Raw genomic sequence first — 17,991 nt, forward strand, 5'->3', positions numbered from 1 at the left:
GCAGTAACCAGGGAGCTCCGATCTTGGTGTGGGGAGGAAGGGACTGGCGACAGGGCAGGCTCCTTTGGGGAGGAGATGTCTGCACTTACAGAGCTAGTCACACACAGGAGAGCATGCTCGGGGCTTTAGGAGACAGGGAACACACAGTGCATTCTGGAAACTACAGACGTTTTGCTATGACTCCATTGTAGGATTCTGTTGGGGGGGTTGAATCGAGGGGTAATGTCAGTCGATGAGACTAGATCAGTGATTTTCAAACTTTCTTCTCATGGCACAGAAGCTAATTACTAAAATTCTGCAGCACAGCAAAAAATACATTTTTTTGCCAATCTGACCAAAAAACGGGTATAATTTTGATTCAATCACGCCACATAACTATTGTTGTGTTTGTTGGCTCTTGTCATTTTTTAATTTGACAATCGAAGGGAAAAGAGATCAGTGGCCCTGACTAAATAGTCAGGTATTGCATGTTTTAAAAAGTCTTGCAGCTCACTGGTTGAGAATCACTAGACTAGAAAAATAGGGAAAGACTATATCTTACAGGAGCTTGCGTGTGTCATCTTTATTTTTTCAATATGTTTTTATTGATATTTAGAGAGAGAGAGGAAGGGAGGGGGAGAGAGAGACAGAGAGAGATACATGGTCCCTACTGGGGATCAAGCCTGCAACCTGGGCATGTGCCCTCATAGGGAATCGAACCAGCCTCTTCTTCATGCATGGGCCAATGCTCAACCACTGGGTCACACCAGCCAGGGTCGAGTGTGGTCTTGAAGAGTGCATGTGCTGCTCAGGGAGTAGGACCAGCTGATGGATATTAAGTAGTGAAGCAAAGCAATCAGATTTTTGTGTTGGGAATGTCGTTCTGACCGCATGATAGAGAATGATGGGAGATGGGTAACCTTGAGGAGAAGAGAGGAGTCAGAAGATGACCGTCCTGGTCCAGGAAGGAATGATGGTGTCTGAAGCAGTGCTGTCGCAGTGAGTGGGCATCTGGAGACTGGCCAGGTGTCTCGTCAGGAGATACAGTCAATAGGATCCATGTGAAGGGTTTGGACAAGGGAGCGATCCCCGGTCTTCCCTCCCTGGTCCCAGAGCCAATATTCCAGAACTCCTAGATGGAAGGGTGCTGGTTCCTTAACAGTGATCACCCCACTGTCTGGGATACTTGCCCTGATTTGAGTTAAGTCAGCCCCACTATCTAGTCAGGTTGTGGTCAACACACACACACACACACACACACACACACACACACACACACACACACACACACCACCCTATACACCCTACAACACCCATCAATGGAGAGCATTCTACGAAATTCTGATTTTGTACAGGAGGGGTTTTAGGTAGCAACCGGGTGGAAGAGCGATAAAGCTTCACTTGCTAAGCAAATACAGTGCACTGTGTCTATGCTGCTGGGTGCGTTGGGGTGGACCTGGAGGGGCCCCCAGGCAGCGGCGAGCTTGGCCACACCACGTGCTCTGTGGTCTACCGCAGCGCAGCACGGATTTGGAGGCCAGAGGCGTGTGAAGGTAAGAACATGAAGTGGTCAAGCTTTTGTTTCAGTCAGGCTCTGCTGCTGTCATTTCGATACCTTGTTGTAGACTCTCCAACCTTCGGTATTTTCATGTGCAACATGAGGGAGGCGGGCGAGATGAGCATTTCCAGAACTTACTTGTCTGAAAACATTTTTTAACAGTGTCAATAGATTAGATGAGTTCCCAATAGAAAGGAGCACATGAAAAATAATACATGTTATAGATCCAAGGGGAATGCAATATATAGGAATAAATGTTAAATATGTCTACACACACATATCTGTTAAGCATGGAATAGTACTGAGATATATGCTACAATGGTCCAGCAAGATGACAAAGTGTGGATCAGTAAGACAGCCCAGCACAGAGATGCTCACAGCACACTGTGTGGGTCAGGGGCTTTGCATGTGACTTCCCATTAATCGTGGGTATGGCAGACCAGTTCTTAAAGGAAGATTATTGCGTAATAATAATGACAGTGTTGTTTTACATGCACGTTACAAAATGTGTTATATAGAAAAATGTTAGTGGCACGAAGCAGTTACTCAACGCACACGCGTTGAATAACTGAAGAAATGACACAGCATCGGCGTGGTGTCCAACCAGGGAGGGACTCTGAAGCAGAGCAGTGAGAAACACGAAGTGGGGAGAGGGCTTGGGCCACCTCCTCGATGGGCCAGGCAGGATCATCACAACATAAGGATTGTGGACAAAAATGTTCTTGGCCTTACTGGTTGCACATGAGCACTAAAAGGATGTTCTCTTTTCTTGTTTCAGGCTGGCCGCCTGCGAGCCACCTGGAACTGGAGGCCTCAGCAAGTGGTGCTCAGAATCGCCCAGCTCCTCTACCTCAGTGCCTTGATCTCTGGTAACCTTTATTCTAACCCTGCACCCGGCTCTGAGTAATTAGGGTAACTTCTCTGAGTGGGAGAAATTAAGGATGGAAGCCAGTTGTTGCGAGGCATAGGAAAGCTGTCCAAGCCCAGATTCCTGGAAGGAAAAAAAAAAAAAATGCGCCCAACACCATCCTGTTGCCAGAAAAGGCATCAGGAAGAATTTAAGCGGGTCTGTCCAGGACCAATTTATCCGTCAGGCGCAGTAGGCATAGGCCTGGTGACCCTCACGGACCCACAGATATATTTTAATTTCTTTAAAAATTATTTCCTTCTAGGTCAAAGAAAATGTTTGTAGGATATAATATTAATATACCCTATATGCAGCAATACAGCTGTAAAATATAGTTTTTAATAAATATTGTGGAAGACGGGGCCCATGGAAGTCACAACGTGGTCCTGGAGATCTCAGAACAGAGTCTTCATGGCAAAACAGTGTGACAAAGGTGTTAGGGAGGAACAAACATAACTGGCCCTCACACAGGCCACAGAGGAGAGAGTTGAATAGGAAAAATACATTATAAACAGGAAAGGGAACCATTTCCAGGCCTGATTGCTTGCATTGTACAGCTCTTCACGTGGGAGCTGGCCTCTCCTGGCTCAGCTGAGCTCCACGGGCTGAGATAACAATACTTTGCACCATCACACAGGCCCTTTAAACGTTTGGAGGGCACATTCGTTATTTCATTTGATATCACAAACATTTCTTTAAAAGGTCCGTTTTAAACTTTAATAAGTGAGTAAGCAGAGAGGGAGGAAATAAGCAGTTAAGAACAGTGGAATGAGTGAATGTGAGACTGCGAATCAGGAGACCTGATTTCTAACCTGTCTCTGCCCCAAACCCGCTGTTTCACTCAGTGCTTACTGAATGCCAGCTAAGTACCAAGCTCTGTGCTAGGTGCTGAGGAGCCAGAGCTTGAAAGGGACCATCCTCAGGACTCACAGTCTAGCAGGTGTGGACCATGTCACAGAAGCAGACACACAATACACAGCAGCAGGGCGGTGGAGGCAGTCGGTGCCGTGGGAGCCCGGAGGCAGAAGCACCGAGCCAACCTGGGGAAGTGAGGGAAAGCGGGCGAGGAAGGGTGTACCGGGCCTAGGCGGGGGCAGCCAGGGCAGCAGGGAGAGCATGTGCAAAGGCCTGGACGTGGGACGTCTGTTTTGCTAAGAAAGTAAATGTGACAGGGAATGAGGCAGGACCAGCAGGTGCGCCCCCGACCATAAAGCATCTTAGTTTCCTCGTAAAGGGCTGGAACCTGTAGATAAGAGGCAGCCACCCAGACATTTCCAGGGACATTTAAGTTGGATTTGGTGAATTATTGACCATGCCTCCTTCACTTATAAAAGGAGGAGAGGATTAGATGACTTCTAAGGTCCCTTCTGGTTCTGGTATCTTATGATACAAATCTTTAACATCGGGGGCCTCAGAAGAGGGCCTTGTCCTAGTGCGACTTGACGTTCATTTTTAAGTGAAAGATGGATACCGCTCTTTTCTCTTAAAACTAGAAGATTAGGCACGAAAGGGCCATGTGTGGGGCTCTCATCTTCCAGTCAAAAGCTCCTCCGACCACACAGAAGGGCCCTCGGGCTCCAGCCCCTCCTGTAGAAACGCTACCTAACCCGGCGCTGTCCCCTTTACCCAGAACTACTGAGCCAGAAAGAGGTGGCAGCGTGGACCTATCACTACAGCACCAAACCCTACACCTGGAACTCCTCCCGGCATTTCTGCCAGAGGTTCTACACGGACCTGGTGGCCATCCAGAACCAAGGCGAGATCGCCTACCTCAACGACGCCATGCCTTACTACAGCCAGTACTACTGGATCGGGATCCGCAAGGTCGGCGGGAAGTGGACCTGGGTGGGGACCAACAAGACCCTCACGGCCGAGGCCGAGAACTGGGCGGACCATGAGCCCAACAACAAGAAGAACAACCAGGACTGCGTGGAGATATACATCAAGAGCCCGTCGGCCCCCGGCCAGTGGAACGACGAGCCGTGCTGGAGGAAGAAGCGCGCGCTCTGCTACTCAGGTAGGGTCCCTCTGCTCGGAGTCTGTCTGCTTGAAAAGCATGCCATCCCTGTGACTGCAGCCACTGAGCCAGGGACAGGGAGTCACGGGGCCAGGGACCGGCAGAGTGAATGCCAATCGAGCAGCGCCTTGAGCACCTCGAGGGAGAGACGATCCAGACCAGAGAAAACTGGGCTTTTGAAACCAGGAGGTAATTTTACTATCACCTGGCCCACCCTTCTCATTTTATAGCTGACGAAATAGGTGCTCAGGAGGTTTTAGAGTCTTGAAATGCACGTCCAGAGCTTTTTTGCCCCACTGTGCCCTAGAATGAGAGGGGTGAGGTAGGAGGAGCGTGGCCCTCCCCGGGAGGCACAGCCGTAACTAACACCCAGGCGCTGTCATTGGCTCATGTGTCTCGAGCCATTTCGGATCAGTGGCATTCAGTCCTACGAGACCTTCATCAATCATGTCCTCCTATTACTCTCGTTTTGCTGAAGAAGGAAAGGCTCAGAGCCGTCAAGGAATCTGCCCGAGGTGCTAAGCTCACGATGAGGGAGCCAGTTTGAAACCCATGTTGACTTCGAAGCTGGTCCTCCTTAGCCACGTGGGCTACCACCCCGTTTGCTCTGCATTCTCACGAGACAGTCTGAGAACATGACCAAGGGCCACAAGCACTTTATAGATTCCCCTTAGTGATAGGGCTGTTGGGCTTTGGTGAGGGCTGGGGGAGAAGGAAAGGGGGGAGGTAATGAAGGGGAGATCCTGTGAGCATATTTGATTCTCAACCCTCCCAATTCCAGACTAAGCAGACATGCACGAAAGCTTGGTCTTCCCAGCTCCACGCACCCAGTGCCAGGGCTGATCCATCTTTCTGAGGTGGCTTCCCTGCAGAGGAGCCCCCCTGGCCCTGTGCGGCACACGGGCACCGTGGGGGCGGCACCTAGGGAGGGTGCCGACTGTCCTGAGCAGAAGAGCCCTGTGTACTTTGAAGCTTTTTCCTTAATAAGTCACCTTACAGATGTCACCTTCTTGCTGTATATGTCCTGATTTCTTTAGATTATAAACACCTCCCCCTAGAAGCCCTCAACAACAGGAGCGGAACACACAGCATAGTGTATTCCCTCCGCTTTCTCCCTCTCCTCACCATGCTTCCTCCTGAGGGAAAGCATATCCATAAATGCATCATCATGTGGCCAGGTCTCATTTTATAAATGATTTATTTGGTTTTAAATAAATTAATTAGCTTACGACCTGTTCTTCAAAGGTCAGGATGGACATTACCAAGATATTAGCTCATGCACCTTCTCTCCCAGAGCTCACCTGTCCATGGAGATGACCTCGGCTGCTACTAGATGTCCCAATAGGCCACCGTTTCCACTCCACTCCCAACTTCAACATCCACATCTGCAAGGCAGTCTTCCCAATACAGGGTGCAAAAAACTATAGGACAGGAAAGAGAATGAAAATTATTGGCGTAAATGTTGCCAGCCCTCTAACCCGCAACATTGGCAGACATCACTAACTGGCACAGTTTCACCTGAGTACGGTTGGCTTCCATCTCCACGAACACTGATGGGCATTTTGGCATCCAAGGTGAAAGGGTCAGGGACCATCAGCTCCCTGTAGGAGATATGGAGCAGATATGTATCCTGCAACAAGACATGAAGCTGGGATAATTCCATAAGTGTCAGGTTTTGTCAGACCTCAGAACAGTCTTTCAAAGAAAGATCCATTTTTTGAATTGTCATTCATTTCTTTCCTAGAGATACAAGGGAATAGAAAAATTACTAACTTGATGGAAACCCTGGAAGGGAGCAGAATACAGAACAGTGGCTGTTTTCCTTTCCTACAGTCCTGAATTCTGGGGAAGCCACAGCCAGAGCAAAGCCGTGTGCTCTGCGAGCACAGGGTCGGCGGGTGTTGCTGCTGCAGGGCGCTGCGGGGCCGAGGAGGAGCCAGCTCTGCCTCCTGCACCTTCTCTTTACTTGGAAGCCCTCCCAGCGCCTCCGTGCAGCTTCCCCGACCCCTCTGGTTGTCATGGGAACCTCTGCAGAACCTTGCATGGCTTTAGGCTTAGAGCATCTCAGAGTGGGGAGAAAACGTAGAGATCATCTAGCTTGGTCCTCCATGTGACCTACGGATTTCCTGTTGTAAAAGGAGCCCAAAATGGACCAGGTGTGGCCAGGGCTTAGCGCACAGGAAACACCCCCAGAAAATAGTCTAGCCACAGACCCTGCCCCAGCTATGACCTCATCAACAAAAACATCAATGAGAACATCCTCAGTGCTCTGATAGCATCAGTTCCAACAGTAATCGTCCCACCAGGTAGTGCATACACCCCCAAAGAGTCTTGCAGGAAAGAGGTGCTGGCCCTTCTCCATCTGTAACCCAGTGGCACAGACTTAGTGAGGAGAGCCTGGCAGGCCACCGGCTTGGCACTGCCCAAACCTGGCATACTTATACCCATGAAGCATCTGCTCATAAAACTGCTTGCTTTTTACCAGGAGCAGGTCTTAAACATTTCACTTGGCTTCTCTGCTTGCCCACCACGTGGCACTGGGCATAGATTTGAAATGAACAAAAGGTGGAAGGGTTTGGCCCCTAACGATGGGCAAATTGGGCTCCATGCAGGAACTTGCCTGAGGTCACACAAAGGCCACAGTAGGCGACAGAGCCAGGACTGAGATCATGTGTGCAAGCCCAAAGCTGGTGCCTCGTCGGTGCTGCAGCGTCTCTCTCTCTCCCACCCCCTTTCCCTCCCTCCCTTAAAAAAAAAGGGAAAACATATCCCTGGGTAAGGATTAACAACAACTGAAAGAATCTGCTTTTCTCCACATGCCTGCCCCCTCTGTATCCACCAGCGTCCTGCCAAGACACGTCCTGCAGCAAACAAGGGGAGTGCGTGGAGACCATCGGGAACTACACCTGCTCCTGCCACCCCGGGTTCTATGGACCAGAGTGCGAATACGGTGAGGCCTCCGTTGTGCTGATATCGTGGCCGTGAGTCTTGAGCTTTCCCTACCATCTGTCCACCTGCCCCGCTCAAGCTGCCCCTGGACACTGTGCTCTGAGAGAGCGCGTCCGTCATAAATCTCGACAGTAAAAGGGAAACGCAGAGGAAGCAAACGAAGGCGGGTTACAAGCAGCAGTGGGGGAGCGAGTGGTTCCCTAGATGCAGCCCACACAGGGGAGCAAAGGCCACAGGCTTGGGTTGGAAGCCCCGGGGCAGGGCTGCGGCTATGCAAACAGTCCAGCTTTCAGCAGGCCCGGTCTTGTCAGCGGCCTGCAGTGGAACCTTGGTGTTTTGTCCCCGCAGTCAGGGAGTGCGGACGCCCGGAGCCCCCAGAGCGTGTGCTCATGAGCTGCAGCCACCCCCTGGGAAGCTTCGCTTTCCATTCGCGGTGCAGCTTCCGCTGCACAGCCGGGCACACGCTGGACGGACCCCGCGAGCTGGAATGCTTGGCTTCGGGGGCCTGGACGAGCGAGCCCCCGCGCTGCGTGGGTGCGTACACCCTTCTCCTTCATCCGCACCGAACTTCAACTCGGGAGGGGAGAACACGCTTCCTCCATTAAACAGCAGGGGAAATGGGGGGGGCCTACGCAGAGGGGGGATTCTGGGGATTACCACCACCCGCCAACCACGGTCCCACTGCGTTTTCTATCTGTGCAGCGAGATAATCCGCTGAAGTCTCGATTCTCAGGCAGAAACACTACGGGGGGCCTCTCTCCCTCTGTACTCTCTGCGTAGGGCACAGAGTACAGTGAGGGATTAGGGGGCCAGTGTCATTAATCTGATCGTTTTGCTTTGCTTCTCTAAAAAAGTAAGTGAAACATAAGGGTGTGTGGATCTTTCCAAACAGCTACTGAAAGTATCGCCTAAGCCACTGAGCCCATCACCTTGCCTGTCGGTTTGGGGAGGCAGACAGCAGGCGCAGCGGCCTAGGCTCCCCAACGCTCACGCCATTGCCTATGGTTGTTTCAGCCACCCCATGCCCACCCCTGCGGCCCCCCGAGCGAGGACACATGAGCTGTCTGCAGGCTGCAGAGGCTCCCTCGCACCAGCCCAGCTGCAGCTTCAGCTGTGAGGAGGGATCTGTCCTGGTCGGGCCAGAGCTGGTGCAGTGCACGGCTTCGGGCGCATGGACAGCCTCGGCCCCGGCGTGCGAAGGTGAGTTTCAGGCCGTGGGGGATGCACAGTCCCCTGCACCCAGTTCCGCCGGGAGTGCAGGTGACACTGGCCAGCTGTGGAGAAGCTGGCCCGCATGGCCACGACCTGGCTGTCCTCCTACCTTCCACTCAGCCCATGAGTGCATCTGGGTAGGAAAAGAGTGTCGGCTCTAGAAGAGTAACAGAATTTACTAGATTTTACTAGAAGCAGGATGTAGAAGTCTTCCCCCCCCCAATTCGCAGCCCTCAAGCAGGTTCAGAATGGCCTCGCTCATAGTTTTACGTCAGCGGGGAAAGGGCGGCATCGGCCTCTGTAAGCAGACGCCAGAGGCCTGCCGAGGCCGCACCGCGAAGGCAGAGGCAGAGAGGACATTGGAGTGAGCGTGGGGAGCCTGTGTTGGAGGGGTTCAGGTCACCCTCAGGACTGGTACTCCAGGCCTGGACAAGTGGCTTCAGGGTCTCCTGACCCTTACGGCTCCCCCCGCCCCCCACTTCCACGTGCTCCCACCGTTGCTCTCCGGCTGTGGGCATGGCTTTTCTCCTCCCTCAGACCTTTCTCTCTGTCCTTGGCTTTTCTCTCTGACTGAGCAACGTCAGCTCCTGGAACCCCTGACAAAGGAGCCATGGGCTGTGCCCTCCGCTTTCTGCCTTTGCAGGTGGCTCCCGCTGTAAATTCAGGTGTGGCCCGGCCATCCAGTGAGGGGCTGGCACACTGGCTGCCCTGGCCCGGCCGGTGGCCCGCAGCCTTGCCAGCGGCGAGGGTGGGCCGTTCCTGGAGCAGCCCCGCCGCGCAGGAAGGAGTTGTTCACAGCAGAATGACCCGGGGCTCTCACCTTCGGCATGGTCTCCTCTGGGCTGACGCAGGGCCAGCTTTTCAACCCCAGGAGGCATGGTTTTCTCATCTGTGAAATGAGCCAAGATTTGCAAGGGCCTTTGTGAGGATGGAGTCTATAAAAAGTATACAATTAAATGGCATCTATGACTTGCCTAGCTTAGAGCCTGGCACTTGAGTAACCTCAGTTTCTGCCTCTTTTTTCCTTTCTTGCCCCATGGGCCTATACACGCTGTGGGACAATGTCCTATGCTTGATAAGGGTCAGAACGGGGCTAAGAGGGCAAGGAGGGAGATGGCTCATTGTGGCCTTGGGAGGTGGCCTTGACAGAGGAGAAAGGAGTATGGCGTTGAAGAAGAGACTGTGAGGCAACGCCAGGCAGTAATGCAACAAAGCTGAAGTCTGTGCACGAGCCTCACACCTCCCAGCTTACCAGGCAGGCAGGAAGGAAAGGGAAGCTGGAAAGTCAGGGCTGGCGCAGCGAATTCCTAGGACACCTAGATTCCAAGGCCGGCTCTGCTACTGTCTAGATGGGAGGCTGCAGGGGAGTGGCTGACACTTGCTGAACCTCACTGCTCTCACCTGTAAAGTGAGAGAGAAACGCAAGAGGATCTTTCGTTCTTAAATGCCCCAATTCTGTGAAAACCAGAAGTCTAAGCCCAGGGTGTGAGGGTGGTCTTTACACTCTGAAAACAAACAAACCAAAAAGCCAGATAAGCCAGGACCAGCCTGGAGATGAAATGGGCTGCAGAAGGAAGGGTGTGCGGAAACCAGCCTTTATCAGAGCCGAGGTCTCCGGGGCTTAATCACGCTCAGGAACTCGCTTTGGGCTGCGCTCCCTGGCAGCTGCAGTCTGATTAGGATGACTTCCTGTGGGAGGCAAAGCCCACGTGGGATCGCTTTATGGGGCTAGATAGTAGTGTCAACAATAAGCTATGCCATTCCAGCTTCTTCCTTAAAAGTCCAGCCTCTTCTGTACCTAACCTTCCACACATACCCCAATAAATGTTTCAAGAGCACCTTCGATGCACAGACTCTGCCAGGCTCTGAGCTACAGCTGTGAATGAGCCTGCGCCTCCGGGGGGCCACACTCCACGGGGCACAAGCACAACAGTGTAGGAGCAGCGCAGGACCAGGGCTGTGGCAGCCCCCGCGGGTGGGCGGAAGGTTCTTAAGGAAAGTGGAGTCTCAGCTGAGCCGGCTGAGACAGGGAGGGCGGGTGAGTGATCCGGGCGAAGGGGGCATGGGGAGGTGCTCTGGGCAGTTTCCCTTTGGAAAAGCGAGGACCTAGGGTTCTGAGCATCCTGGCAACGTGGGCAGACAGATGGCAGCCTTTCTCTAGGGCTCTTCTGAGGAAGAGCGGAGCCCTCTCTTGACCCGGTTTCAGACTATCATGCTCTCTTCTAGCCGTCGAGTGCAAGCCCCTGGAGAGTCCTGTCCACGGGAGCATGGACTGTTCTCCGTCCCCGAGAGAGTTTCAATACAACACCACCTGCAGCTTCCGCTGTGCGGAGGGTTTCGAGCTGAGCGGAGCCGACACGGTGCGGTGTGCTGATGCGGGACAGTGGACGGCGCCAGCCCCGCTCTGCCAAGGTACCGAGACGGCGAAACGTCCCCTCTGTGCCCCTCAGCCTGTTAAGGCATCAGCATCTGCATCGAGCCACCATCCACTCAGGCATCAAACATGCGTGAAGCCCCTACTATGTGCAGAGCCCTCTGTGCTGGGCACTAGAGAGGAAACGGGGAGCAAAGCCAGCCGCAGGCGCAACGTCTTTGTCACCGCATGTTGTTATAGAGGTCGGGGTGCCCTGGCTGGCACGGATGGGTGGGCTGGTGCGGGGGAGATGGGGCTGGGGGAAGGACTGACGCGTGAGGAGCAGCAGGACGGCAGGGAATAATGGACAAGGCGTTCAGTCTAGTTCCTTTATCTCCTGACAGCCAGCTTTGGTCTCTCTGAGGCTCAGCCTCCTCAGCGGTGGGAGTGCCGTTACCGCCTGGCCTACCTGCCTCACTAGCGTCTGTCAGTTAATGTGAGGGAAGCAAGCTTAAAGCCGCTAGGAGCTTTACAAATGTGGGCACTGGGGTCTCTGGGCAATTTATGTAAATTCCTGAGTCTGACTGAAAAATAAGGCAGTGGTTTGAAATCACTGTCTTGAAAAGGGATTTGAAAGCCCACATTCAGAGCACATTATTCATAAAAGTTAAAATGTGGAAGTCACCCAAGTGCCCATCAGCAGAGGAATGTTTAAACAAAATGTGCTATAAACATGCAGTGGAATATTATTCGGCCTTAAAAAGGAAAAAAATCCTGACATATGCCACAAAGTGAACAAACCTCAAGAATATTATGCTAAGTGAAACAAGCTGGACAGAGAAGGACAAATACTGTATGATTCCGCTTAGATGAGGTCCTTGGAGTAGTCAGAGTCATGGACAGAAAGTAGAGTGGTCGTTACCAGGGGCTGGGAAAAAGGCAAGTGGGTAGTGACTATGTAACGGGTATGAAGTTTCCGTCCAAGAGAACACAAATTGTTGTGGAGATGGGTGGTGGTCATGGTCAGTAGGGATGAACTTAATACCACTGAACTGTACACTTAAAAATGGTTAAGTGGTAAATGGCAAATTTTATTTTATGTGTATTTTACCACAATGAAAAAAATGGGGGGGGAAATGAGGCAGTGGGGGAAGAGATGACCATGCACCGTGATGGGAGGCTTGGTGAGAGCAGTGGGGTATGTAGCAGACACACTGTCCGAAAGACAAAATTTATCCAGGCAGGTGAACCATCCAGAAGAGATAGCTGGATATTCTCTTACGCATCCAGATGTGGCCTCAGACTCCCTTGCTGAGCCCCCTAGGGTTTCAATTCTGACAGCCAGGGTCTGCATCTGACACAGAGCTGTAACGACATTACTACTATCTGCCAGGACTGCTGCTGCTACTAATCCTAGCAGACAATACTTACTGCGCACTTCAGCCTCGCTCCATGAGGCGGTTACACTCATTGTTCCTGTTGTGAAGACGAGACTGAACATCTGTAGAATCCACGTGTTCTCCCTATATGACCCTCTATTTTATATACAGAGATCATGGTGTAGATCACACAGCTTATATTCTGTTTTTCACTTAAGTCATACCGTAAGACACCTCCCTTATCTTTTCAAGGTGAAATATGCCATTTTTAGTGACTTCCACCTTCCTCTCAAGGATCCACCATAACTTACTTTCAGCCTCTGATTAGTGGCATTTATATTTGTTTTCAGTACTTTGCTCTTATAAATAATGTGGTGATAAACAATCTATGAATTGATATTTAGATATGTTATGTTGATTACGTACTTAGCATAGATTCTTGGGTTTATTTTCAAAATTATGATATTTTGATATTTCAAAATATGATATTTTCAAAATTATTGATACATATTGCCAAAATGCTTAATGGTGGCTCAGCATTTTCCTCACAAGACCCTTCAGGTGCGACTGTGATGAAAGGACACTTTTCCCGTCCACGTTACACACGCCCCGCTTAGAAACCCCTGCCTTTGGCACTCACTTGGGCTAAGGGGTGGAAATCCATGAGAACTCGTGCAGTGCTGTTTCCTCGCTCCCTCACTCCCTCCCTCCCTCCCTCTCCTGTAGCTTTGCGGTGCCAGGACCTTCCAGCTCCGAACAAGGCCCAGATGAACTGCATCCACCCCCTCGGTGCCTTCAGGTACCAGTCCACCTGCAGCTTCGCCTGTGCTGAAGGCTCAGTCCTGGTGGGAGCGAGCGAGCTCCAGTGCTTGGCTACCGGGAGCTGGAGCTCTCCGCCTCCAGAGTGCCGAGGTAAGATGCGTTCTCCCCAGCATCTTGGAAACGAATCATAGGCTGTGTTCTAAAAGGCTGTATTTTAGAGGTGGAAACTCTCTTGTGGCCAGGAAGTTGATACGGACTGGAAAATTCATGAGCCCTTTCATCCTGTAACCTGGCGATTCAGGATGCAGGTGCCCTCGGGGGCCAGGCAGACAGCACAAGTGGCAGGACTCTGGGCAGTGGGCGACGGGAAGGGCCCCAGCCAACGACTGACCAGGCCTTCAGCAGGACCTGTGATCAGGACCCAGGTGAACTGTGCTGACTTGGCTAAAAACAGCACCCGGAAAGAAGGCCAGAGGACAAAAGCAGCTCGAGGCCGGCTGTGCCAAGGCTGACCTGGCATCTGATCCCTAGGAAGCACGGAGTCTCGTGGGGGCACGGGGGCAACAGATGGGCATCATGGTGGAACGGGGGGGCTCGGGTTCATCGGTGCCTGGCTGCAGACACCCTCCAATTCTGTATAAGAATGCAGAAATTCACGTAGGATGAAGTGAAGAGACAAAAAGAGGAAGAGACTAGTCTATACAGGCCAGGTTATGAAATCTCAGAACAAAAAGCGCACACTCAGCATAAGCCCAGGCACCTGCACTGTACCCGATACGGACCAAGGCCGTGTGCTCCGTCAGCACCGAGCGAAGTGCAACCGGCTGTGATGGCCGGGCTCAGGGCCTGAAGGGCACGAGCGCTTCCTGTGCTCCCCTTTCCTTTCCACTCAATGTACCCGATTTTTAGTTACATTCATGGCAAATGCTGCTTTTCCAAAGCAATATTTTCATTTATAAAAGCTACAGAAAAATAAGAAAATAGAGAAACAATAAAAATCCTCTCAAATACCCCCACCTTAAAATAGACACTGTGAGCATTCTTGTATGAATTCCTCCAGTTTTCCCCCATCCACTTTTCCCTCCATGCATTTAGTATTTTTATGATACTTCTACAGTTTTAATATATAAAATTAAGCAGGTAAAATGCTGGAAAATTCTGCATTGGTTGCCTTCGCCTTTCTCTGCACAAGCTTTTAAAGTCTGAGTGAAAGCAGGCAACTCTGTTCTTAATGGAGAGGAAACCACTTGCCATTCAGGTCACACACGGGCATGCGCACCCCCCCCCCCCGCACCCCTCCCCCCCCGTTAAACTGGGGCAACAGTAAACACATGAGTGAATGACTGAATGAGCAAACTCAGCCGCACTGGAGCTGGGGTGGGGCCCACATTCTGAGGCTTGTGACGGTGCCCTTCGCTCACATCCTGGCTGCCTTGAAGCCTGGACATGTCACACAGTCCGCGCAGCTTTGGGGAAGAGGGTTGTCGGAATCATTCCATTAATACATTAATGTGTTAATGTATGAAAACATTCAAACCTGTGAAGAATTTTTTGTGAGTCTATTTCAGCCAAACTGTCGACATATGCTGTAAGGCTCCCGAGAATGGCAGTTTTGCACCTTGCTTTATAGATTACAATCGAAGAAGACACAAGTGGGTTACAGGAAATTCACTGGTGATAGATTAGGGAGGCGAGAGAAAAGAAGGGGGGCCTCTGGGATTGGATAAAAAGTAAAGTGATAGACACTTCTTTTACATAGGTGGGTACAGATAGTTAACAGTCAACAAGATATCAATAACAATGAGAAGATTCTTGGTCTCCGCCCTGGTGCTGAAGGCCCAGAAAAAGGGGGGAAAGTACTTTGTTTTGCAAAGCATGTTAATCAGATGTGTTATCTCAGATGGGGAAAGACAACTGACAAGCTTTCTTTAACCTTTGTGAAGGAAAAATACTCCCGTAGGGTGTGACTACCAACCATAAACTGCTTATGTTTAAAAAGTTTTCATTTCAGACCATCTTCTGTGGTTACTTTAGGTCTCTGAGTTTGCACCATACAGGCCTGCTCTGAGCTTTTCAGGTTTAGCATGTAGCCCCCTTTCGTCCACACGGGCAATGCTGGGCAACGCTGGGCTGTGTGGGGCACAGATTACAACTCATTGCCCCACACTGTCCCTGTGTGGGCGTTGCCCAGCAAGGTTGACATGCGGCTTCCTGTGACCTCCCAGTTCCCTTCTGCTTTTGGTTCCTTATTTACTCCTACTGAACTTTCTCCTCTTGTTGCTGGGTGAGCATCCAGTGAAGTGCCCACATGTGGGCTGGACAGGAAGGTGCCAGGAGGCTTGCAATTCACTAGCTGTTGCAATACTTCTAAGAGAGTCTTATCAATTTCCCTTTTCAGTGCTCCTCCCACCCCTGTATCCCCCACCCCAGCTGTCAGAAGGCGCCGCCCCAGAAGAGCTGGAAATGGGCTCTAAGGCACCAAGACCCTCCCTTTTTGTCCTTACAGATTAGAGGCTACTTGGCTTTTCTCCTGTCCTTTCCCCCACCACACACAAGCACCCTGAATACAGTCTTTTCAAGTGGCAGAAAATAACTAGGTCTTTGGCCAAGTTGATCAGATTTGGGGGATGTAGCTGAAGAGGGGAAGAGACGAAGGGAAGAGGCAGGTACAGAAAATGTTGAAACTGTAAGCCTCTCAAGGCGGCGGCAGAAGGGTGGTCCTAGGTGCAGTCCTAGGTGCAGCCCCACTGCCGCCCTCCCGGGCCTGCGGCCACACTGCTCCGGCGGGGCCACAGTGAAGGCGAGACGCCCTAACCCACGCGTGGCTTAGCCTTGTCTGTTTCCGTCAGCACCTTTAATCTGGACTTTATCAGCTCACTCATTGGCAGAGGGGCAACCTCACCAGCTACTAACATGTACATACAGCGATTGCACTTCTGACCCTTGTTTCCATCATTCTCCACATTTTTAAGGTAAAGATATTGAGGCTCAGAGGGCTTAAGTGACTTGCCGAAGCTCACAGAGCATGATCTCCAATCCAAGAGAGTCCCCTAGCACCTCAAACTCTACATGTATAAACTGGCAAAAAAACCACACCCATGAAATTGAATTTACCTTTATTTTTGCAAGTGAACACGTAGAGGCTGGCAGGAAGAGCGTTTGCAGGTGGTAGCTTAAGCTAAGTGCCCACTTTGTGTCCATGAGTTTTAAATTTAGTTTTCGTGTGTGATTTAATTGACTTACTATTTTATATCCCTAAGGATCCCTGCAAGGCAAGGGTTATTACTTTCCCCATCCCGTAGATGAAGCAGTGGAGGCTCAGAAGGTTTATTTCCCAGAGACGCACTGCTGGTGAGTCAGAGCCGAGACTTGGGCCCAGCATCTTTCGGCCCCTTGGTTGGGGAAAGGAAGTTGAGAGGGAGGAAAGCGCTTCACCCACTTACCATTTCCAATCGCTGTCACTGTTTTCGGGTAAGGTCAGTAGGCTGGTTTCAGAAGAAAATCCTCAGGAAGCAGCCACCTCCGCTCCTGTCCTGGGGACTGGGATGAGCTGCTCCGCTATCTCCAAACAAAGCGCAGCTCCCTGCTCAATGCCCAGAGCCCTCCGCGGGCAAACCTGTCAGGGTGTCAACCAACCGTGAGCGCTGCTGTTACATGACCTCTGGCTGGGGATAAGCACCGTGAAATTCAAACAACCGTGTCTAACCAAATGCTGCCCTTGCTTATTAAGGACACACACACACTCACACGCACACACACGCACGCATGCACACGCACCGACTTCAGGTTGCTGAGTTCTAAACAACCCCTTCTCTCTCCCTCTCCATGCCACGGTAGCCGTCACCTGCACACCCCTGCTAAGCCCTCAGAATGGAACGATGGTCTGTGCCAAGCCTCTGGGAGACTCCAGTTATAAGTCTACATGCCAGTTCACCTGCGATGAGGGCTTCTCTTTATCTGGACCAGAAAGATTGGACTGCGCTCCATCTGGACACTGGACAGGCTCCCCACCAACTTGTGAAGGTAGGACCACCGATCGGTGTTTTGTTATGGCTTCTCAGGTAACACTATGGAATGTGATCTGTGTAAAACTGTCTTAAGCTAAAGGAAACACACTTTCCACAAAGCATGATGACCTAGACCGAAAGCAGCCCCCCTCTTTTTCTCCCCCCCGCCCCATGATAATAACTTCAGTTGAACATTTAGCAGTTTTATAAAGTATTCTCGCCCGGCTGGGCGTGGCTCAGTGGTTGAGCTTCAGCCTAAGATCCATGCGATCAGGGTTCGATTCCCAGCCAGGGCACATGCCCTGGTTGCGGGCTCAATCAATGACTCTCATCATTGACGTTTCTGTCTCTCTCTCTCCTTCGCCTTTCCTCTCTCTGAGATCAATAAAGATATATTAAAAAAAAAAGTTATAAAGTATTCTCATGTCGTTATGGCATTCAATGTCACCAGAATTTCGTGTTCCTTCCTTACAAAGTCTTTCTACTACACTCTTCATTCACTTTCCTGTGTTCACCCTTCCTGAGCATAGCCAAGCCCCGGACGTGAGCTGAGGTTGGGGTGGATGGCGTTCACCCCAGCCTCTCGAGGACCTCACAGCCTGACGACTGTGTCCTTTCTTTCTCCCCCGACTTCTATGTGGATATAAATTCCGCAAGGGCAGGGACTGTACCTTCTTCATCCCTGTGCCCCCTGCAGCAACCAGACAGAGTAAAAGGGGGTGTGTGACAAATATCTGTTGAACCGAAGCTTATCATTTACTGGTAAAATTTATTCAAGCACAAATCCTACTGATCGTGAATTAGTGGACTAGTCAAAGGTGGGGGCTGGCTCTTACCAGTCTTTGATTTCCCCCAAACATCTGGCTGA

At 51.2% G+C, this 17,991-nt stretch overlaps 1 protein-coding gene across 1 annotated transcript in view; it reads left to right on the plus strand.

Moving 5' to 3' along the window:
• The first annotated feature begins 1,855 nt into the window (after positions 1-1,855).
• Positions 1,856-17,991, plus strand: part of SELP (selectin P) — a 29,579-nt gene continuing 13,443 nt past the window's right edge. The window contains exons 1-9 of the mRNA XM_087828214.1: positions 1,856-1,876; positions 2,316-2,406; positions 4,075-4,461; positions 7,304-7,411; positions 7,759-7,944; positions 8,425-8,610; positions 10,849-11,034; positions 13,081-13,266; positions 16,954-17,139. Coding sequence (XP_087684340.1) covers positions 1,856-1,876; positions 2,316-2,406; positions 4,075-4,461; positions 7,304-7,411; positions 7,759-7,944; positions 8,425-8,610; positions 10,849-11,034; positions 13,081-13,266; positions 16,954-17,139 — 1,537 coding nt within the window. The remainder of the gene's footprint in view (positions 1,877-2,315; positions 2,407-4,074; positions 4,462-7,303; positions 7,412-7,758; positions 7,945-8,424; positions 8,611-10,848; positions 11,035-13,080; positions 13,267-16,953; positions 17,140-17,991) is intronic.

Source organism: Miniopterus natalensis, chromosome 19 (assembly GCF_054644295.1).
Source record: "Miniopterus natalensis isolate mMinNat1 chromosome 19, mMinNat1.hap1, whole genome shotgun sequence".
Lineage (NCBI taxonomy): Eukaryota > Metazoa > Chordata > Mammalia > Chiroptera > Miniopteridae > Miniopterus > Miniopterus natalensis.